Genomic DNA, 23,713 nt, shown 5'->3' on the forward strand with positions numbered 1-23,713 from the left:
TTTATACCTGACTTGATTTAAAGTTTTGGGGGGAAAAGAATTGCTGGCAGATGATAAATAAAGCAGAGATCATTTGCAAGTCAGGGACATGTAGACTTAGTAGAACACCCCCACCCCCCAATTGGCACGGTGTGTTAGCTCCACCCTTAGAAGAGCTAAAGAATTAAATGAAGCAGAAGAAATACAGAAGAATGCGTGCAATCAGAGGAGCCACAGGAAAACCATTGGGACAGATCTTCAGAACAMACACCCTTCCCCTGAGAAGAGGTAAACTGTGGCTTAACCAAACCTGACCAAGAATTCAAGAATAAAGACTGATAATGACAGGGAAATAGCATTAAAACATAGGTGGCATAAATGAATGTTTTAGCTCTGTCTCTGCTGAGCAATCTTAGCCCATAAGAMAGAAAACAATGGCACTTGTCAAGGAAAAATAGAGTAAGATTAAAGGTGATACRTGGAAAGCAGAAAAAAAATATAAAATCCTTTCAGGCTTCCTTTCCATTCAGGCTATATCATGGATGAGGTTAAGGAGAGGGCATAGACCAACTCTTTTGTTCGTTTTGAAAAGAAAAGCTTGAGACTCACGACTGAGACATGATAAAAACAGGAGGGGAAAAAAAAACCTAATCCTGAAATAATAACACTTCAAATTAATGTAAAAATCAAGTGGCAAAAGGAATATGGCAATTTCACAACTAAGTGCTCAAGTTCTGAAGGCATTCAAACACAAACAGATGAACATGCAGATGCAATATACTAAAATTTCTATACACAGAGAACAGAGGAAGAGCTAAAAGTGATACTTAGAGAGTATTGATCCATCAAATTTACCAAAAATTTCAGTCTGGGTGAAGAGTTCATTAATTCCACATCAAATAAAAAGAAATAAGCATGTTTATCATACAAAATATTTGTTTCCTGTTTTTCACATGATGGGGAATAAAAGGAAGAGGAAAAAAATGCACTGACGTAGGCTGATGCATTTAACATCTGGCAAGAGGGGAAAATAGACTTCCACAATATAACATACCTTCAGGAACCTCCTGTTCAGTTTTGTCTCTGCTTTATGAATACAACTTTACAACATGCTATTTCACATTAAATTTCACTTCTCATAATAAAGAAATTGAAATCAACAGTAGCAATGATTAGTYTTTACTATTTCCAGCTGATGCAATTATCCTTTGAAGAGGTATAATTAGTCACTATGGTTATAAAATGTTAATGGAATGGAAAGCATTAATATTATTCAGAAAAACTTATCAGCTGTGTTCTACTGCTCACCAAAATGAAGTATAAAAAAATGATGAAGAAATAATCAGAAGATAAAAGTTTGCAGCTTATTCCATATGTTGGTGGTCAAACTGCAGTCCCAGAGGTTAAACAAATGCACACATAGATGACATTGACATAATGGTGAGCTAAGTGCTGTTCTGATTGCCACTTAATTTTCATCTCTTGGAGACTGTTTGTAAAGCACACACAGACGCACACACTCATGCACAGCACAGATTTCAGAGCCATCTAGGCAAAGCAATCTGTGTATGCATATACGTATATGTGCATGCACTTGCATGGGTAGCTGTTAATTTGCAGACCTATTATCTAAATGTGAAACTTGCTCAAAATGCAGGGGCTCTTCAGTCTTTTCTTGTCAGATGCATTAAATAATGGGCCAAAATCAAAATGATGCAAATATTCTTTAAAAAGTCAGAGTAAACATCCTAGTGAAAAAGTGTTCRTAACAGAYATYTAAGGTGTTTCTTTTTACTAAAAAAAAATGTACTGGCTATCAAGAACTGTAACATTCATGATGCATCTATTCCAATGTAAATATATTAACTGTTAAACAAATTATTTTCCTGATAGCTGATATTTCCAATTATGGGAAAATTATTTGATTATAATATATATACACACACATATATGATTCATGCTTGATAATTTCTAGTTACAAAGATACAGTCTAAACCGAGCAAACTTTGACTTTAAGATATTCATCCTCTCAATACATATTTTCCCACTCAAAAACCTGACTTTTTTCTAGTACAGTACTGTTTTTAACTTTACATATCTTTTTACATATAACTGAATCAAAGTATTACTTCCCCATACAATAAAACGCATTTATTCTCCTTTCAAATCTCCTGCTCAGTTTGACTAGGTTTATGTTAGATATACTAAGGCCAGTAACCTGTAAAAATCTTTGGTCTCTTCACACTGTGAGGTAAACCGTAATTTAAAACCAAAAGACTCTTGAGAAGATTAGCATGTACAGGGTGCTGTTACTTTCCACAATTACASTTTGCCTGAATATATAAGGCCACGTAAAGTTAAAATTATACATACCACTACAACAACTGCAACATTATAGCTTAATCTGAAGCTAACAATTATATTTTGTAAAATAAATTAATTCAATATTTCATCATTTTAAGTCATAGAAAAGTCCAAATGTTCAAAGTGTGGTTTTAAGTCATAAGGTACGCACAGATTTGTCACCTCTTTTTCCACAAGCCTTGATCAATTTTTTTTCCATCTTCTTAACTTGCCTCCAAATAAAACAGTTCAGCACACTGCAAAYAGCGTTATACATGAACTCCTCTGACAGTCCCACTCTGGTATCAGGACACATTAGGACTCTGCCCTTCCACTGTTACAGCACTTTCTCACAGAGGCTTTATTTTTCACCAGAGATGTTTTTGGAAACTTAAGTACTTTCTTCTGACTGGTTTACCTGTCAAACAGATAGGAAATAATTATTAAAAAAGTTTGTCTTATTTTTCCTGTCCAATTGTAGGCTAACAAAATCTGGAAGATTAAATTAATTTAATAATTCCAGGAAAATTAATTCTAAAAAAGCACAGAAATGATTCCTTCTCCTTCCCCTGCCCCCATTTCAACTGATTGCAAGATTTCTAAGTATTAGACTACTATAAGCATAAAAAGCTTGTAATATGATTAAACTGATGAAGAAATGTACAGTAATTATTAGATAATTAACAAGCTAGCCTGTAAAGACAAACATGCCTTCTTTTGTACCTATACTAAGCCTACCTACTTCCAAGTTAACAGTTTTGCTATTAGAAGAAATTTTTTTTTTAAAAAAAAACTAATGTTTTGTGAAGCTATTTCCAAAATTCCTAGACGTATTTCACATTTTCTATCACGAGCAAAGTAAGTTTCAATTTTCTTACACTGAAGTCTGTGATACTATGAGGTTTAAGGTTTTGATTTCCTCTTACTATAATTTACACAYTGATTTCCTCTTACTATAATTTACACAAATACTGGAAATTGGCTTCCAGTCTTTGTACTTCTAAGTCAGTGTAACAGTCTGAAACTAAAAATTAAAGACATAATACATGATTTTAAACCATTTGAAGCCTACAGTTATCACCYGTTTAAACACAATTTTTCCATTTCAGAAGTTTTACTTAGTGTATACCTGCAACAACAASAAMAACAAAAACCCACACACTTCAAATRGTTCTAACCCCAGGGGATTAATACAGGATAAAACACTTCCTCAATTACATATTACCTTAGATTCTATTTCACTATGGAAYATGACAAAGAAAAAGGCACAGTCTAATAAATGAAACATTTTAAGTTGTCTTACTATAAAAGCATAAGGCATGTTATTGAATCTATTGTCCCCAACTATTCTAGACCACCTTTGTAAAATTTGTTTCTCCTTTGGCAAACAAAACRGAGTTGGCTTACATGTAATTTCATACAGACAGATTAAAAATTATAGCCTTTTGGTCTTTAAGGAGCCGAACAGGAATAAATTTAATTTTCCATTTAGTACAAGAGAAAGACTGCTWAAGAAAGCTCATGCTCAGGTTTATTCATGCACAAACTAAGCAATATGCTTATAATATATTACATATGCTAATATCATAAGTTGCATAAGACAAAGGGAAAATAATGCAAAGCTACAATAAAAAACACTCTGCCTTTTTGTTTTTCAACATTTGGTATTTGGGAATCTGAAGATCTTCGATGCTCTCTGCAATTGGCTTATTTAGTGTTTCTGGTAGAAGGAGAGTCAAGAATCCAGCCGACAGYCCACTGATTCCAAAAGCCACAAATGGTACAAAAGGACCAAGAGATTTCTGAAATTAAAAATCCATAGTAAGAACCAAAMATGATTTCCTGCTCTGTAAAATATATGGCCTATATGAACTACAGTCAAAACCATATCCATAGAATTATCCATGYATCTGTAGAATAACACATGAAGATATACAATATCGTTTTCCAGGAACAGCTTCTTATGAAAATTTTTAGTGTGCACGCATAGGAGTACTCAGATACAGAGTGAACCTTAGCAACACAGAATGCATTATATGACAACCATTTCACTATACAAAATGTTAGATTCTTTCTGAAAAGAGGTAAATAGTTCTTTTTAAACATCTTGTTCATTAACTCTTGGAACTGACTGAACAAACTTTATTTTTCACTAAAAGACTRAGTTTTAAATGAGTACAAAAAGTTAGCAAAATACCTTGATTTTTTTTTTAAAAAAAAGAGTTGTGAAGTAAGAAGTAAAATTATTACTACAACAATCTTACCATAGATGGTACAAATGGAGCCAAAATGCCTCCAAATCTGCAAGACATGGAACAGACACCCAAGCCAGCATTTCTGTTTCAAAGAAAGGATGAAAGATTTGCAGTCTTAAAGTATGTAGATAATTATAACATGCATGAACATGCAACTACACTGTCAAAACTAACAATTTGTATTTTATAATTTAGTCATCAATAGGATTAAATATATATATATATATATATATATATATACACACACACATACACACACACACACTGAAGACCTCCAGTAGTTATTCCAAGATCTACTACAACTAGCTACTAAAAAGCATATTGCACCCTTTGAAACCTTCTGTTATTCAGTCCTCCTCAAAAGTTTGAATAAATAGGTCTGCTAAACTGCCATATAGGGCAATATAATTGGGCATGCTTGTGGTGGACAAGGAATGATTTCAAAAGTTGGCAGGATCTTCAGGGAAAAGAACCTGCTCAGTAACTGCAGCTCAAGTCCTTGGCAGCAACCTCTCTTCTACTGCTTCAAGCTACACAGATAAAAAAATCAGTGCTTAGTTCCAAACAGAAAACATTCATTTGGCAGTGTGAAGCCTGGAACATCTGGACAGATGTGTCACTAACTGGGCTGCTGAAYTCTGTGTTCCCTTCAGTTTTCAAACAAATTTAAAATAACCTCATCTGGACYAAACGATAATCAAAGCATGGTATAAAACAGCAGGATCCTCTTCGAAGGCACAAGAAAAAAAATTCAAGTCTTTCACTTCCTGATCAAATGTAAGAAGCCTTCCCATCTCTGTCACTCCTAATAAATGGTATTTAGCAGCCACTTCAAAGACTAACACTAGCACCAGTTGTGAGCAAGGGACTAACAGTAAGAAATTCACAATGTCTGCTCCCTTCCCCAACATCTGAGCTACTTCCTCTGATTGATCACTCTCAATCACAYCAGCTAAGCTGAGCTTCCTCCTGCTCACCCTCATTTCCCTCCTCTCATCTGAGCACTGAAGGACAGCAACAGAATTAAACARGAACAGCACAAAAGTGACCTGGGTTACTGGTATACCAAAACATCCATGTCCACATCCCTTCCTAACARCCTTTTGCACAGGTTAAAGGAAACAGATGACTGAAGGACCCAGTAAGAACCCAGCGACTTTGATGTAAAAGCAGAAGGACAGAAGTAACCTATTTTCTTTCTTGGAAAAGGTAAATAGCCATCCACACGTCCTCAATTGAAGCTGCATCAGCCCAAACCCCATAAGATTCAATGTCCTAATAAGGAGCAGAACAAAAGATCATACACACAATATAGTTTCAATCCCTTGGATACTGAAATCAGTCTTTAAAAGAAATATTTAGGATCTAATTAATCCAGAATCCAGCAGAATTTGGGCTATTCAGAACAATGTCATGATAACTGAGCAGAAGAAAACGCATTAACACGCCAGAGCAATTAGGAAACATTTACAAAACACTGCACAACAGCTCACCACGGCCTCTCCAACCTTAATACCTCATATTACCATGCTCATGCTGGAAGATCTACCAAGCTGCACTCCACAAACACGCTCATACCATACAAAGCACCAGGCTGCACAAATGCAAACCAAAATAGCTCTAGATCCAGGGTAATCACATCAGTACAGTGCTTTGCTCAAGCCAATTACCCCTGCTGCAGCTGCCTAGCTAATTACTGTATACAGCCCAGCACCCCTGTGATTGCCCTGTTGGTGGAGCAGGGCCCAGCTGGAGTGGTTCAGCACAACGACCTAAAAGCCTGCTTGCTGCTAGTGCTGAAAGCTCTAAAAACAGTGCTATACCCACTAAGCACTGCAAAACAAAAAATGCTGGACAGTTTCTTCCAGAGAAAGCCATAGATTAAAACATCAAGTATTTTTCAACAGTACAAACATATCTATCATCATTAACAAATAAGTGAAAAAAAACAGAATTCTCACACTGTTGTGAAAATGTATTTTCAGATGCTATCTTAGTGCAGTGGCCTCAAACTGACTCTACCAGTCATATATAAGGATGCCATTTGCATTTTGCAACCTTTTTCCTCATGATGAGGGGAAACCACAGACTTTCTCTTCCATCTAGATAACCAGGCCTATGATTACATTTTGTTCCTAAATATTATAAACTTTTTTCTTTAAAATTCAGAAATAGCAATGTTTTCTATTTTTGAACTTTTTATACTCCAACAAGTATTTGAGACATGTCAAGATGGGGGAAAAAAAATCTCAATTCGTGTACATGTCCCATTTCTAGCATGAGATGTATTTGCCATTCCTGAACATACAAATTAGCACTGCAAAATTTCCTGTCGGGGGGGTGGGGGAGAAGGCTTTTTTCCACCTCTTCTCCCGTGCCTTTGAAACACCACATTTCCAATCACATAGCATGAAGAAGCTACCCTGTCAGAGGAATACCAAGATCACTAAGGCTTTGCAAAGACCACCAGGTGGTGCTGATGCTTTTTTATTACACTAACCACTTACCRCTGTTTTTGTTGCATAAACTACAAAATTTGCAACTAATTAGAATACCGAACACTTTTTGTGTGTAAATGGTCATGTGTGAGGATTTTTATATGGTATCTCCAACATAATAGCTTATCATATTATTTAACAAGAGTTGTCTATTGTCTGAGGAAAATAAACCCTAAAACTTCATTTCGGTCAGCMTGTTTGAGACTTGCATACTAAACCTAAACCTCTGCCAAAAATCACACGCTGGCACTCCCATTCTCCCAAATTTTACTGCATAAAATAGAAATTGCAAAAGCTGAGTTCACAGTCTAGCTTTTATGCCTCCATATGTAAAGAAAATCATGAACCTCAAAAAGACCCAGTCGAAGAAGCCATCTCCTCCTGAACAAGTATTTTGAGCACCTTCAGAAAAGGGGGGTGGAACTAAGATGGGAGGTGAAGAAAACAAGAACATGTGGTACTTTGTTTTCCTAACTTAGGTATACTTTGGGACAGCATTAGAGCAACCTTGCAAACAGCTGATTAGAACTATGAAATAAAGTCTAATTTCAGCCCACCTGGTTCACAGATTAAATGCTGTCAAGTGAGTCACTGCCATATAGAAACTCTTAAATGAGTTGTATTATGAATATTTAACTCAATAACAAAGGTATGTAAAAGTACTTATTTTTCAAGCAGCAATAAACAGTAATTATATGGGAGATTCAAGTATATAGAAGCACTGTAAATAGTCCTTACTGCATATTCAATATTTATAATTAAGTTAGCATACACTTCCATCATAGCATTATGTTTGGGTTTGTACCCAGTAATTTTACTTCCAAAATCAATAGCAGAAACAAAAAAAAATACTGCACTTGGCATTGTAGTTCAAGGAGGTTATTTTTCATATTTTAATTCTGAATTTAGGCCTAGTGGAAGTTGCCACAAACAGCCCTGGAGAACAAATCAGTGCAAAGCATGTGACTAATAAAAGAAGCAGTTTTTCAAGCCCTGGCAAACTGCACATCTTTGATTACTGGAAGGAGAGGAAAAAAAAAAAATAAGCAGCCGCCTCTCATACTGGCATTTCAGGTAAATAAATAAATAAATAAATAAAGGTAAGTATTAAAGCACAGCAGCCATCAGTACCACCATGTGCGAAAAGCATTTTCCATTTACCCACAAACGTTAAGTTACCTCAGTACTGTTGGGTATAGTTCCGAAGTATAAATATACACGATGTTGAAAGCAGCACTGACCATCATTTTTCCACACAAAGCTAACAAAGTGGGGCTGAAGAACAAACCTTTCAGGAAAGAGAAAATGAACTGTAAGCATAGTCTGTTTTCTTACTCTTCTTATACAAAGCTGAAAACACTGATATTACCCAGTCCTTTCTAAGAGACTTCCATATAAAAAAAACTGTATTTAGGCTATGTTTTTTCAAATATTAACCACAAACAACATCTCACGTTTATTCTCAAACATCCAAAAACTAACATAAGGAARGAATACATTAGATACAGTTATATTTAAGACCAAGAAAAACTTCCAATTCTTTTTGGAAAAGCTAAGATTATCAGAGCTGAAGGAGGCAGGGCTAAGGCTTATAGCTCTGCAGTCAGAAAAATCCTMCCAAGTAATTGCATTTTTTGGTCACAAACAAATAATAAAACCTTCTAGACTAATCTATTAAAATAAAACCATACAACCTGATTCATGTCTAAAGCTTATTTGCTCTCTGGGGACACCCTTTTGAAATTTAAAATGCAGTAGTTCTATAAACAAGAAGAACAAATGTTAATGACAGAGCCCAGTCTGTTAACAGATAATCTTTCAATTAACTGAACAGAAGTGTAGGTCTTCCAGAGTTTCAAAGAAATATGTTCTTGTCCTCAGCACTGAGCCCATAGTAAGTTTTGGTTTGGATCAAGTGAAATTGATTAAAACAAAAACAATTGAGAAGCAATCACTTTTCCATTATTTAATGTCACCCTTGAAAAATTCCAACTCTGTTCATCTGATCAAGTTAGATCCTATTTCAACTGAAGCAGAAATTTCATTTGTTTATGAACTGAAATCCAGAAACTTGATTTAAGTGTGATAGATTCCTGCAGCATTGCTGTAATTCATGCAAAACAGATATAGTCTGTTCACTGCAGCTCTCCTTTTGCTGTTAAGAGTTGCCAGCTGCAAAGGTGTGAACTCAGATCTCAGTTTGGATGTGATGCTCCTTTTCTTTCATCGTCCAAACATGAAGCAATGAAGACGAGATTTGTAAATCTCAAATGTATCTTAAAACTTAAAATACCCTCTCTCTCTCTCTCTCTCTCTCAGGGAGACCTAAATTGAATGCTGAATATCCATACATTAGAAATTCAGTATTACTGCACTTAGGAAGTTCTGCTCTTACTGTCAAAACAGAAGAATGTCTGTCTAGACAGTGAAAGTAGCACTCAGGAACGAGGGAGCAATTCTAAAGTGCACTCTCATCTGCGTTCCCTCCCTCAGGGGACACTAAAGGCTGTCTACATGGGGAATTAATGCAGGATTAGAAGCACACTAGAAATTCACTGCACATCAACTCCTTGTGTAAGCAAGCTGAGACAAACTTATTAAATTTTCCTCTGAGTCTTTGAAAGTATTTTCAGCAACTCTTGCAGAATATTCCAMGGTTTTCTTTTCATATGTAAAATTACTACATTAAAAAAATACATTAATACACAAAGCAGAAACGCACTTTCTCCTGTGCAGATTCTGGTAACCATTTACAGGTCATTCCCTGTGTCCAACAAAACAAGTCCATGCAGAATCTTTAGTACTTCTGTTATATTTTCGCCCCACCCTTTAACCTGAAGGTCTAGTAGCAACAGTATGCACAAAAGCATCTGCTTCAAACTTTGATGAAGAAAGCTGCAGGTTCTTCTGCAAGTATTTGAGTTCAGTTGTTATGGAAAGTTCTACTAATTGATCTTCAGAATTTAGGGAAATAAAACAGGAAAAAATGGTAATMARTGTTATTGACATTGAAAAGCTGCTATAAAAGAAGTTACTCTGATTCAGTATTGATATCAATGTCATTAAGAGTCTCATTTGCAGTGTCACCATGTAGATCAGCCTTTCAGTTATCATCTTTAAGAGAAAACATTCATTTAAACAGTACTTTTGAAAAGGAAGACTTTAAATTTACTTCAGAAAATATCTAGCCAAGAAAGTGCAGCTCTCCACTTTTCCATTACTCAGAAAGGAATATCTGATACTAACAAAGACTGAGACAAAACTCAAAGAACTACAAGTTTTCTTTATTCTGCATACACACAATGTTCCTTCCATGGAAGGCATATCAATGAAAGTCAAACAAAAGTTAAGATTACTGTATTTAGTACAGCTATGTAAACCTAAATAAGAGTTAGAATCTAGTTATCCCCAAGCTAGGGCTCTCATTTGTTTGCTACTATATAAAATAGACACAGAAGAGGGAAGGTATGTTCAGTCACATAGCAAAGAAAATAATTTTATAGCTGAATTTTCCAGCCATTGCCACTCTCCCTCACCATCTTCCAATCCGATATTCATATAAATTCATTCATCAGTTCTCAGCAATGAAGAGGGAGCTGCAGTAGTGTATCAGTTTCTCCTTAACCATTCAAAAAATTTASTCTCAAATTCAGAAGATATCATTAATAACTGAAATGTTCTAACTTGGCTTATTCCACAGGTAAGATGACTTGGATCAGATTCTCATTTACAAGTTAACCGAGTTATTTAGAAATCAAGTCATGCGTAGGTTAAGAGCACGAGCAGGAAGTGCCCACTATCTCATTAAAATCTTAAATCCATTGTAATAGAATCAAGGATATTGTCAATCACTCTAAACACAGACTAGGATAAATAAGAAGTGTTCTCCTTAGTAATACGAGGGCCAGATCAAACGCAACAATCCGCATTTCATTTAGAGAATTGACTCATCTTTGTCATACTCAGAGATGAATTTCTTTCAACTGACACACATCATTCTGGGCCAAGAACCACCTTTACACTTACCACAGAGTAAAGACAGACATTTTAATTGGATTAAAGTCAACTCAACTGAAAAAGGCAAAAAATTTCCTGAAATTTAGCAACTACAAGAATTATTATCCTATACTGATTAGTCACCACTACTTTTATTTTGTRCTTCTTTTTAACAAAAAGGAGTCCCAAAAAGTAAACTTGTTGGAACAAAAGAAATAGTGTTCATAAAAGGAACAATAAAGTGTTTGAGGAGTTGAATTAACACAAGCATGGCAAACAGGATTATGGGATGTTTCCTCTCCTGCTGTTTTTCTTCCTGAGCCTTTTCTGAGACCAATCTGAATGGATGCCAGATAGCATTTGTATCTCTTGGGGTAAACACAACCTATAGGACTGCAATTTTCCTCAATTATAGCATAATTCATCATTTCTTTAAAATATAACCCAAAAACTTAAAAAGCTTTTAAACCCACACGAAGCTTAAAGCAATACTGGCAGGTCACTGGCTCTCCGACCAGCTATAAGGGGGGAGGGGGAAGGGAGGGAGGTGCAAAGTGGTAGGCCTTAAGGCACTAGTAGTTTCAGTCAAGAAGTAACATTACATTGCTTTCTCAGCTTTATTTGAAYTAACAAATATGTACTTCAACAACACATACTTACTAGTATTTGTTGGTAAAAACAGAGTAAATATACAAGCAAATCCCGCAAATACCAGAAAAGAGGTCATAGTTCTTCGCCTGCCAGACCTAAAATAAAACAACTCACTTGGATAAAGATGGAAACAAAGTCCTTCAGCATTTTTGAATGTGTCTGCAAAAGCCCATCTGAAGTACACAGGAGCATCAGTTATAGTTACACMTCTATTGCACCAAGATTAGTGCTTCAAATCTTGTTTTTCTAATTTTCTRTAAGTCTTGAAACAAAAGCTTTCCTATTTCTAGGAAAGTTTTGATCTGTAAGCTATTGAATTTCTAACCTTGTAAAGATGACCATACTTACCTTGGCAACAGGAACATGCATAAACTCTTTTGATCATTGTACTGAGTGAGACAACTTGTTCTGCTGCTGAAAGTACTGTAGTGCATACGCACAAAGATCACATTAATATTGGGTAAGAAAACTGAATTGCAATGCTTCTTAACCTGTATTTCCCTTATATAACTCTGCATTATATTCAGTTACTACACAAAAATAAAGCTCTTTTGTATGGTTTCAATAGTATAGACATGCAGAAATGAGAAAACGTTAATTCTGCTGCAYAGTATTTAGAAATAAAAAAAATAGACATCATGTAAAACATCTCCACATCTGCCACACTTCAAATTTCAGAAGTATCTGCAATGGACTACAAATAAGGATATTCTTAGTAATATGTTGCAYTCGTGTAAGAATATTGCATATGCTTGCTATTTCATTAACTCACAGCTATTTCCAATGATTTCCCACACTAGAAGAAAAACTCCAGTTTATCTGACATACAATATTTGTTAAGATCTTCTCAATCTTTTTATAATAAAAAAGCTATGCTTTAAGGTACTGTACACTAAAGCTAAATGAAACCTGATCTGACCTGTCACATTCTATTTTTCATTAAGCATGTAAATCTGTGGGTACAATTATTTAAGAAACAAAAAAAAAAAGTCGAATTATAAACTACAAGAGGATAAATATGTAGAAAAGAACTTGTGTAGTTTGCGATTTAAATTTATGCCCTTGACCTAGGTTTCTGGGGAGTGGGGTGCAGGCTGTTTGTTTTGGTTTTGGGCTTGGCAGAGCTGGTAGTTTCTTTTGCTGTCAGGAAAACTCAGCAGGTGACATCATCCTCCTACTAAAATAAACAGGATTTTTGCCACTCTCCTCAATGAGACCAAGGTATTATTTTAAAAGACACTTAAACTGATGATTAGATGAAGCTCTGAATAGCTCTAGGTCTTTGGACTAACTATTCAGTCTTTGGAAATAAATGCCCTTATAATAAATGACTTCTAAATACAGTGAAAAGTATGAAAACAGACAGACACTGACCATTCCTGCCTTAATGAAAACTGAATTACTCACTTCAAATTTTTCTTCAAAAACTTCCAGTAAAAGTTAAGAATGTTGAAAACTGCTTTTAACAGCAGTTGGTAAGCTAAGCAAAAATAAGCTATTCTGAATAAAATATGTAGGTGTAAATAAGCAATGGATATTAACATAACCAGGATAATTAGTACATTTTTCATAAGGACTACCAAATCTTTTTTCCTCTAACTGCTAGAAAGCTCAATTCAAATATTTCAAAATCTAAATACAACTAAAAATAAGTTAAAAAACAAAATCAGAGCCCCTTTCAGTATTAGCTGCAGAAATCCCTAGAGCTGACTAAAACCTCAAAGTAGTAAATGTTCTTTGATAAYAGTTAAGTATCTTACTGATATTTTTCTATGCTATCTATAAATGTAAACTAGAAAATGTCTTACCAGGATTTCTCAATAAAAAACATGCAGAGAGGGAATGCTGGAACTTCCACAAGACCATAAAGAGCCACATTTAAATATAGATTTCCTCTTAATTCACCAGCATTTAGAGTTAGTCCATAGTACATAAAGCTGCAGACATACCTACAAATAATTGTACAATTTAGATTATTAACATAACTATTCTTCAGGGCTCAGATGTTACTTAAAAGCTAAATTACAATGAGCTATATATTACTTACATTGTGCTACATACTAGGAAGAGAACACTTACCCCACCCACACACGCTCAGCCCCCTAAAAAGGAACAAAGAATAGCTTCTATTTAAATCAAGGAACTCCTTGAAAAAGAATGCCTATATATGTACACAGCATAACTTTATGAATTTTCTATTAACAACTGTTTAAGTTATTTAGCACATCTAATACACTTAACTCTAATGAGATCACGCTTAACTGTTGCGAAACAATTCTGTGCAAAAAAAGTGGTGTGTATAGCCTTTGTTTAACACAGACTCTCTTCCCCAAATCTACGGTAGGTTTCCCAAAGAATCCTATAACATCTGATACTTTCCTTGGAAACCCACTCCCAGGCCTGTAAAATCAGCACTGGGTTGGAAAGGCCACTACACAGCAAATAGACACGTCTGGCCAATTCCCTAGTAGTTACCTTACCAAAAAAGAAACTTCAGTCTTCTAATCATTAGCTTCCTGTGGTCAGAGCTTTAAAGCTGTTACTATTGCCTTGCTGATGGTCTTGAATTTTACACTTCAGATGGCTTCTGCCTTTACCAGACAGAGACAGTACGACACTAGGGGACAGTAAGCGTGCAGTCACAGAAGCACTGGAAAAGACACCAGCTAATAGACACAAGCTCACACTGTAARCAGAATTTCAGAGCACATAATACAAAAAAGAAAAATGTTGCCCATTACAGGGAGAAACACAGTCTCTGTCAGTCACAGTTGATTGATGGTGTCTGAAGGCTCACAAGTGAGCCGGGTGACAAAAGAGTCGCAAGCTACTCCAACAGTTCTGTGCATATGTGTTTTAACAGGCTTTGTGACAGCAGACAACACTGCTGTGACTTTTTCCAGAAGGTGAAAGTGCCTTCATAGCATAGTTTCACATTGCCATAATCACTTATTTATATTTACCTAGCAGCAAATTTAAGAGTTTAAGACACTACTGGAAAGGTCCTATTTGGCAATGACATTTGTCACTTCTGCCAATGTCCTCCACATCTCTGCTTACCCAACATATTGAACCAACTTTCCCATCTATATCCTGACAAATATCTCAAATGTAATGCTGAACTTGCAAGGCAAAGCTTCCTGCCATTTTGAAAAGGAGCTATTTCAGAAACAGATAATAGCAACAAGTGTCCCAGACTAGCTTAGGCTAAAACAACCAGCTCTACATCCTTCCCAAATCTGGGTTGTTCCCTCTGTTTTGCCATATATTAACAATATATTATATTACTCCCTCCTCCACCTTAGGTGGATTTTTTCCCAGAATAGTAACTAATATAAATTTCTCATTTGCATTGCATCTTGCCCAGTGTTTTCCTCCACTGAACCTCTGTAATATGCTTTCGGGCATACATTATAATACATACTAACTGTTATTTTATATCCACACCATTGGCTAATCAGTATAGTCTTTTTCTTSCTAACATTCACTCAAATACACATCTCCACAATTTCTCCTTCAGCTTTTCATGTCACTTAAACTCCTTCAACAACTACTAAAAATTAGTCTGGTGACAATACTTAAAGTAACACACCAAGAAATGTAACAGCAATAATAATGAAGCATCAACTTTACGACATGCTATTTCAGATGACCGTCTGCTATTGTTAACTGACAAACTTAGAATTTTGTGCTTAAGGGCAACACTTTTAAATGAAAAGGAAGAAAATCTTATTCATTGCTCAAGTTGACTCATTCATGCCATCTCAGCAACTTGTTACTACATACCAGATGTACATTAGTATGACAGTTCGCCACCGAAGAACTGGRTGTTTTACTAAGTTTAGGATACCAGGTGCCGATTCATCCTTTCTCAGAGTTCCTGCACTTGGTTTTAATTTTAGATTCAGTCGCTCTTTACCATTACCAAGAGCAATATATTGCAACACATGTTCAGCTTCTGCAGTCTTCCCTTGGGAATAGAGCCATCTGGGTGATTCTGGGAGCATACTAATGAGAAAAGAAAAGAAAATCAATGAGGAAAAGCTGATTCCTATAAACAATGCATTAAATCAATCTTCCTGTTTTCCAAAACAATAATTTACAACATTAGTATTAATACAAATTCCTGAGAAAAATATTCTATTTGCACTGTTCTGCATATTAGATTTCACACACCGATAATAATGCACTGCTAATGTTATAAAATCATTTTGAGACACTTGACAAAGCACTCACGTTCACGTTGAGAGGAGTTTAAATCTAAACCTTGACTTCTGCTGAACTGACTTCCGATGAAACACTACCTAGCATTACCCAGGGAGCATCTCAAATCCCAATTATCTTAACAGTCAGGACAAAGCTTTGTTTTCATGAAGGTTTATTTCAAACTTTTCCATTAAAGGTAGGGCTCAGAGCCTGGGTGAAGAGAAAAAGAAAAAAAACCTCATCGTGGAATTATTTGCCAGGCTACAGTACTAACTGATCTCTACCTGCACAACTTCCAAATCGCTTACTCTTAAGTATAATCAGAATACCCTTACTCACCATAACTGCAGTCTGAGATTCCATTTTCACCCTCCATGAAGTTGTAGGGTGTGCTATTTCATATGAGCAACAAAACAAAGAACGTAGTAGGTTTAACTGAACCTTGTTTTTATTTCCTCTAATACTCCAAACAGATTGTTCAGATATACACCCAACAACCAAACTGTACTTGGGTTATTTCAAAGGATCCTAATTCTTATAGATATATTAGGGAGTAATTCTATCACAAACACAACAGCACAGTGGAAAAAAAAATTATGCAGAATTTACTTCCCCAGATCAGAGGCTTGGCTGACTATAAGAASAATGTTTTGTATATTATTTTAACAGAACACATCTCAAGAGCAGGTCGTTTAAATATATATACAYGGATATGTGTGTGGGGGGGGTATACACGCACCCCTAGGTATATATATGCAACTATTAGAAAAGCTTTTTTCCTGACTATATGGTATGCTAGACATTCTTTTGTTTTATTGTGAACACAACCTACTATACTGATAGCTGTGCATTTCCACTTACAGCTCTGATAAGTACAAGGTGTATTACTTGATATATTCAAGAAAATATATTGTTACAAAATATGTCAGACAACAACTAGCCTTTTCAATTCATTAAATATTGCTGTATTTCATAACCATTTTTATGGTAATGTCTATTTAGGAATTCTAAATAGGAACATCAAAAACAACAGGCATAGAAACAGACAGGAGCACTTAAACAGTTAGAAAGGCAATCYCAAGTGTTCTCATTTATTTCTTATTACATTCATTTGTCTTGTGAAAAGYAACTCTACAAAAACCTCTAGGAGCACTTCTAAAACTTCTCAAGTGCTGAAACCTTTCTTTGGCAGAAGGCAGTGTTCCTGGCTAACGCTCTAGCTCACGGCCTCTGGCAGGCCTTCCCTTCCCCAAGCAGGCTTGTGTTATTAGACAGCTGGCACACAGCTGCTCTTTGCAACACCGACCACAACTGTAACAGCATGCAGAAACACAAGCTTTTCTACTGGGTAATCCTGGCCTTATGCTTCACTTAGAATTGACTTTCTCTTGCTTGGTTCATAAAGCATATAGAAAAGTCACTCTTGCTTACACAATCTTTTTGTATGATGACAGGAAAAAAGTAACTATTAAATCAGTGCATAGTGGTTCTTTATCAGTATAATAAAGATGAGTCACTTACAAAGAAAGAAGAAAGAAGATGACTCCTGGAGTATTTGATATCAAGGCAAGGTAGCGCCATTCTCTTACACAGTAACCCAGCAGTGCGTAAACAGCAATACCAACTGCAAATGTCAAATTAGTTAGCGAACCTGAAAACACAAAACCAAAAAGGTGACTCCAGTAACCAATAGCAAGAACTCATGAATAGAAGTCTTCAACTCCTAGCCTGTGATTTACCTAAATACAGTAGCAATAAAAACTTCACAGTGCCTTTAYGGCATTTGTCAACCAGTTGGCCTAAGTAAACCATGCAGCCCTCATGGGGAATGCCTTTGYATATTAGCTCTCCCTCCTCCTTCCCCCCACCTTTAAAAAGGAAGGCTGGTACATAGGCAAAAGCAAGAAAGGAATGGGAACCTACAGACCAAAGCAGATCTGGAAACAGGAAGGGGAATGATGTGATACATTTAGGTCTATATTAAGGTAATGTTGAATAGAGATGGTAGGCTGGAACAAAAGTTGTAAGTGAGCTATAAAAATACAAGGACTGAATTAGGTATGAAAAACAGCTGCAAACCAGAGATATGTTACAGTAAATTTCTGATGAACAAGTATAAATAAAAATGTTAAAAATATGGAGTCAAATTCAATTCCAAAAGCCTAGCAGTGAACTCTGCAGACTATTAGAGCAGATCTAGTACTAACCCAGAAATTCTCAGCTATTGCACATAAAGCCTAGCTCACAGTCAACGCATAGGAGAACTTCGTTAACACTGCTGAGAAGTATTCAGTAGCTTCCTCCTCCTTTCAGCCACTGACCAGTTGTTCAGCACCTCTTTATCAACTGCTGGGAAGAACTAAAACAAAGCACCTAAAAGGACAAGCTGCAGGAAACAGTCTGTCTTCAGTCCATCAGGAGGCTGGCCCTGCAAGGAAGAAGGCTGGGGAGAGCCGAGATAGACAACAAGGGTGAGGGGGAAAGAGGGGCAGGAGAGAGAGGTGACGTGAGTCAAAAAAAGTGAACTCGGAGAAAAAGAAAACTCAGTATTTGAAAAATAAAATTGAAGTGGAAAACTATAACCAAACCACAACCTCCTCATATATTCCCAGGAGTTCAGAAAATAAATAAGAAAAGTAAAATAAGATAACAGAAGAAATGACAGAAAGAGAAGCTCACAGCCACAACAAATCAGCATTTGGAGCAAGTTTTTCCCTGTATCGTGCCAGCCAAAAAAGCAATACAGTCTGAGTTACTCTAATTTTACAACAGTATTACAAGTAATAGTTAGATTTATTTTAAGTCTTGRCAGTGGCATACTAGAAAGAACCTTTAAAAATACTGGAAGGTCAGCCCTTCCAACAGCAAAAAAGAAAAAACACTGTGCAGGCACTAAATGATTTTGTGGTGCAGGGAAATTTCAAAAACTATTTTAAAGAATATTTTCCCAAGATACCATACAAAAAAAAAAATCACAAAATGGTTACTGCATCATTCAGAAGCTGCCAGGATCTGCTGGAAGATCTTAAATGAAACACAGCCCACAAATTGGGAAAYTTAGAAATCATTGTGCTAATTTAAAGACCTCAGAGATTCACTATTTATCAAATTCAATCCTGTCTTCCATGTTCAGGCAACGTTCCCACAAAAATTAGAACCTGGATGAAACAACACCATATCTATTTGACTCATGCTACAAACTGAATTTATCTGCTACAAACACAGGAATTAAAAAAGTAAGGTATAAGAACAATAGCTTGCACAGTAATAATGGTTAAATATTCCCACCTGTAAATGACCAAAATGATTTTCCTACATATTCTTGTGTTAGGACAAAAGACACAAGAGCCATTCCACCATTCACAATTCCAACAAAAAAACGYGACACTGCAAACGTGTCATAATTTGGAGCTAATGCTGTGACATACCCAAAAATGACATCAAAAAATAGACCTGTAGAGAGAGAACAAGACATGATTAGTACTTATTCTATGCAGTTTGAACACAGAAGACAGGCAGGGAGCACAGTAAATTATTTGCTCTARTGATTACTCTATAGTACTCTAGCATCTCACATTTGGTTTTCTAAATTCAAGTAATATGAAAGTTACAACCATATCCAACTTGAGGTCTGCAATCCCAGAGAAAATTTCCCTGAGACCACTAAATAAAGACTATTTAGTTGCAAACATATCTGGGAAATAAATCACCAAAATATGAGTTACTCACTCAGGAGTTTAGGTAAATGATGTTCCTAAGGAAAAAAATTATTGGGGGGAGGGGAGAGAAATACAGTAGGGTGACGCAGATCCAGTCAAATATAGCATTGTGTTCACATTTTTAGGTATAGTTATATCAAAACCAGGTTATTTTTCATTGACATTCCTATGACCACAAGGATAAAACACTACACAACAATTTTAGTGTTGTTTCACTCAGTGAAATACTTATACAGATCATTAGTACTAATTAAACCATTAGCAGCACCTATCTGAAGAATCTATTTTAGCTTGGACAAACAGCATTAGAGGTTTGCCATCCAAATAGTCTAATCATAGCAGGGCCAGTTTCTCACATACTGAAGAAAACTTCTAGAGGATCAGKAAGAACTTTAGCGTGTCAGTGAGTYACACAGTTTAAGGACAGGTAAAGCATCATTATTTACAATTTACAGGTAGCAAAAACTGAATAGGAACACAGAAGATGACATCTACACTCACAGGAGTTGCTTACACAACCAAAGAGGGCTCTTCATGCCCAACTATACTTTCTAATTGTACAAAATGYATCCTTTAGAATTGAAAAAAATGAGTTCCTATTAAAATAATCTCAACAACAAAATGCATCAGGTATCATCACCACTATCAGTTTTTAAGAATGTGTAGTGCTTTATCCTTCTAAATAAAAGGAGACTATAAAACATCATTTTAAACTTAGAAAAACATTGACAAACAAGAAAAACATTGTTCTGGGCACAGAAACTTTTTTGCTTATTGCAAGTTTATGATCCCAGACTAAACATATTTTACATAAAGAATATGTATTTATTCAATCTTCCTTTGTATGAGAGATTTCAAACATGTTAGTATTGTTCACATCCTAAAACTTATAACAAACATTTCTGAAATGGGAAAAACTAAGTCAAATTCACCAAGGCCCCTGCTTTGTCAAGTGGAAACTGATATACTATCCAAATAGAAGACTTAGAAAAACATTTTAACAGTCTTACCTGATATATAAACTGGTTTCCTGCCCAGCTTATCTGACAAAGGGCCAAATATGATATTTCCAATAAGCAATCCAGCAAAAAACAGAGAAGATGCAAGACTCACTTTATACGCTTCTTGTTCAATTAGGTACCACTGTTTAAAAAAAAAAACTATTAATACCAAGTTTATTTTTGCTTGGTTATAAATTCATATACAAAATAACAATACAAGTGTCAGTGAACAGTTCTCAGAGTTCTTAAAAGCCAGCCTTCTGTAGGACTGCTTTCTGTAATGCCCTCTGGCTTATCTTCAAAATTTGAACATATGCACAATCAAGAAAGGGCACCTGGGGGGACAGAAATATGGTCCCACAAACATAGTTGTTCATCATTAATGCTTTAAGTGCTGCAGTAGTGATTGTGCTTTATTTTGCTAATTTCTATTAACTCTTCATCGATGATGGAGCAAGGCATGCAGAAAACTTGTCCAGTCCCCCTGCTACAGTGAGAATCAACACTCACAGAAGTATACTGTTGAGATTACACACACTGATGATGTTTTTTGGTGAAAAAAGTACTGATCAGAAAGTCTTACCCAAGTGATTTTCCAAGCTAAGAATTAAATTTAATAAAGCTTTACCCAAACATTTAATAATTGTTGAAAATATGCTGGAAAAAAAAATGGATCAACGTTCACACCAAGACAACATGCTGACTTTTTAAATGACATTAATAGTATGTTCTTCAGGGAAAATGGAAAGGCAGAAGGAGCCTAATTCCATTTATTTATTCTTTTAATAAAGTGAAAGGGTAACTCCAGGGAAAAGGCACATGATYAAAATACTGTACAAGAGTAGGGCTTAGCCCTCAAGTGTTAGCCTTGAATTAATAGAGATCCCCAAAAAACACCAGAAATTTACTGAAACTGTTACAGCAGTCTTGAGACTCATACACTTTTACTCAATCTATTTGGACTTGCATATTGGCAAGGTACAGATAAGACATTGCCCTATGCATCCATTACCCCATATAATCATAAAAATATCAAAATGATCCAGAGTTGGAAGGGATCTACTCATGCATGAAGAAAAAATTGTGAAAGTTGAACACGTGCAAGACAGCAGACTTCGGAGGCAGGATGAAGTGTCAAGGCATTTGAAGGTTGCCTCTTCTAGTCAGATGTATCTATTTACAATACTTCCAAATTTTGGAGGACTTTTAGATACTTTGTAAAGGTAAGTTCCTGCACAGCAGCCTTTGTAGCYGTTTCCTACTATATTCCCACAGGGCAATAGATTCCAGCCTATTACAGTGGATAATGATACAGCTCCCAAAACTTACTTTCTGAATGGACTCCAAAAATGAAATATTCCTGGCCGTGAATCCTCATCCTCCAGCTAGTATAAGAATATCACAGTATGTATTCTCTAAGGCAGAGTGCTGCTGGCGTAAGTCCTCCTTCTCCACCCAAGCCTTCCCCACCATACAAATTACAGACCCACAGTTCCTTTAGTTCTTGTCTAAAGGATGTTTCAGGTTGATATAAGGGAGAAAATGACCTTATGGTGCCACATGTAGTTAAAAACACCCTCAACATTAAAGGACCACTTTTATACCAAAATCAGGTCATTTTCTTAATCTCCCCTTCCCAAGCATCATCACCTGTAATGTAAGGCAGGGGACTGAACTGATGCCAATCCAAAAAGCAATTTTAACAATTGTTTGCCAGGAACTGAGCCTGAACTCTTTTTATAAAATCTTAGTTAGGCCAAAACAGATTACAGTGATTATTTCTTCTTGAATCAGAACTTAACAGCTACTCTGAAGTTTTGTTGAGCTCCAGAACAGAACAGAACACTGGCCACAAGCCAGAAAAGAACTGAAAATATATACTGTTTAAACTCCACACCATCAATAAAATAAAGAAAACAAGCTTTAGAAAAAGCACCTTTTCTCTCAGCAAAGAAAAAAACAAAAGACTATTTGAGAAATGTTACTTATGCTTTTTGATGCCTCAATGGAAGATATTCTTTTAAGAAGTCTAGTACAACCTATGCAAAAATATATCTGTATTCTACAGAACACRTCTACATTATTAGCATACAAGGAACTTGCTAAATATGTCAARATCAGCTATAGCAAAACTGGTAATGCTTTGTTAACAAGTTATCCCCCAAAGAACATCCTTTCAGTTTGTTAAATCCATCGAGTATTTTGAAATTTAGTTACTATCCAGAAAAAAAACAMCCTACACTGACCAGCATTTAAAGATTGCATGGAAAAAGTAAAGTAGCAATRCAATCAAAAAAAGAAAAAATATAGTTATCAAAATGAACAGGAAAATATAATTTGTTTTAATTAATATCTTAAATTACAACAGTTTTTAAACAAGGACAATTGCTTCTTTACTTAAAAATAGAGAACRGAGGATCTGATCCAATATTGCATCATTCCTTCTCATGTGTAGTCATTACATTTTTCCAAGACAAACATTGCACAGTTACATTTGGAATAAGCGGAAGAAAGCAGAATTTGGCACAGGCCATGCTAAATGCTAACCTTTCTCAGCAAATTTACTGAACATCTGCTCCAATAAAACAATCAGAAGTCTGATAGTTTATACTAAAAGTCAAGCCACCCACATGTTTTTTTTTTCCTGGCACTGGCAAAGATGCTTAGATCACTTGCTCTCGCCTGAGTGCTTATATCCCAGGGACTAACAAAAAGTAAATCCAACTTTTCACACGAAACTCATAAGACCTTAGGATTAAAGGTCAAGCTTCTGTCTCACTCAACAAATTTCAGTCTGTTCCATCTCCTACCCTCACCACATACAAAAATACCCAGACTTGGTGCACGAATTTAACTTTTGTAATAGTTATACTCTAAGATGCATCTTCTTTGAGAGCATGATGCAACTCACAGCAAAGATTAAGTGCACAGCACAAATTGCTTAGACATGACAAACTGATATTTTTCTTGATAAAGARCAGATATTAGGAAGAACCCATGCTAGGTTCCAGAATTGAACTGTAGTTAAACGATACACTGCACATCATTCTCATTAGCAATAACTT

The 23,713-nt window shown here is 35.7% G+C and overlaps 1 protein-coding gene across 1 annotated transcript in view; it reads right to left on the minus strand.

Moving 5' to 3' along the window:
- Positions 1-665: 665 nt before the first annotated feature.
- The window catches only part of LOC146597716 (solute carrier family 22 member 15-like), a 24,806-nt gene continuing 1,758 nt past the window's right edge, over positions 666-23,713 (minus strand). Inside the window, exons 3-12 of the mRNA XM_085301624.1 lie at positions 20,658-20,790; positions 19,217-19,381; positions 17,450-17,579; positions 15,509-15,730; positions 13,531-13,671; positions 11,732-11,817; positions 8,255-8,363; positions 4,587-4,659; positions 3,966-4,124; positions 666-2,740 (exon numbers count right to left, since the gene is read on the minus strand). Coding sequence (XP_085157750.1) covers positions 2,714-2,740; positions 3,966-4,124; positions 4,587-4,659; positions 8,255-8,363; positions 11,732-11,817; positions 13,531-13,671; positions 15,509-15,730; positions 17,450-17,579; positions 19,217-19,381; positions 20,658-20,790 — 1,245 coding nt within the window. The 3' untranslated portion in view covers positions 666-2,713. The remainder of the gene's footprint in view (positions 2,741-3,965; positions 4,125-4,586; positions 4,660-8,254; positions 8,364-11,731; positions 11,818-13,530; positions 13,672-15,508; positions 15,731-17,449; positions 17,580-19,216; positions 19,382-20,657; positions 20,791-23,713) is intronic.

The sequence above is a fragment of the Rhea americana genome, unplaced genomic scaffold (genome assembly GCF_003343005.1).
Source record: "Rhea americana isolate MKP2758 unplaced genomic scaffold, rheAme1 scaffold_179, whole genome shotgun sequence".
NCBI classification, from domain to species: domain Eukaryota; kingdom Metazoa; phylum Chordata; class Aves; order Rheiformes; family Rheidae; genus Rhea; species Rhea americana.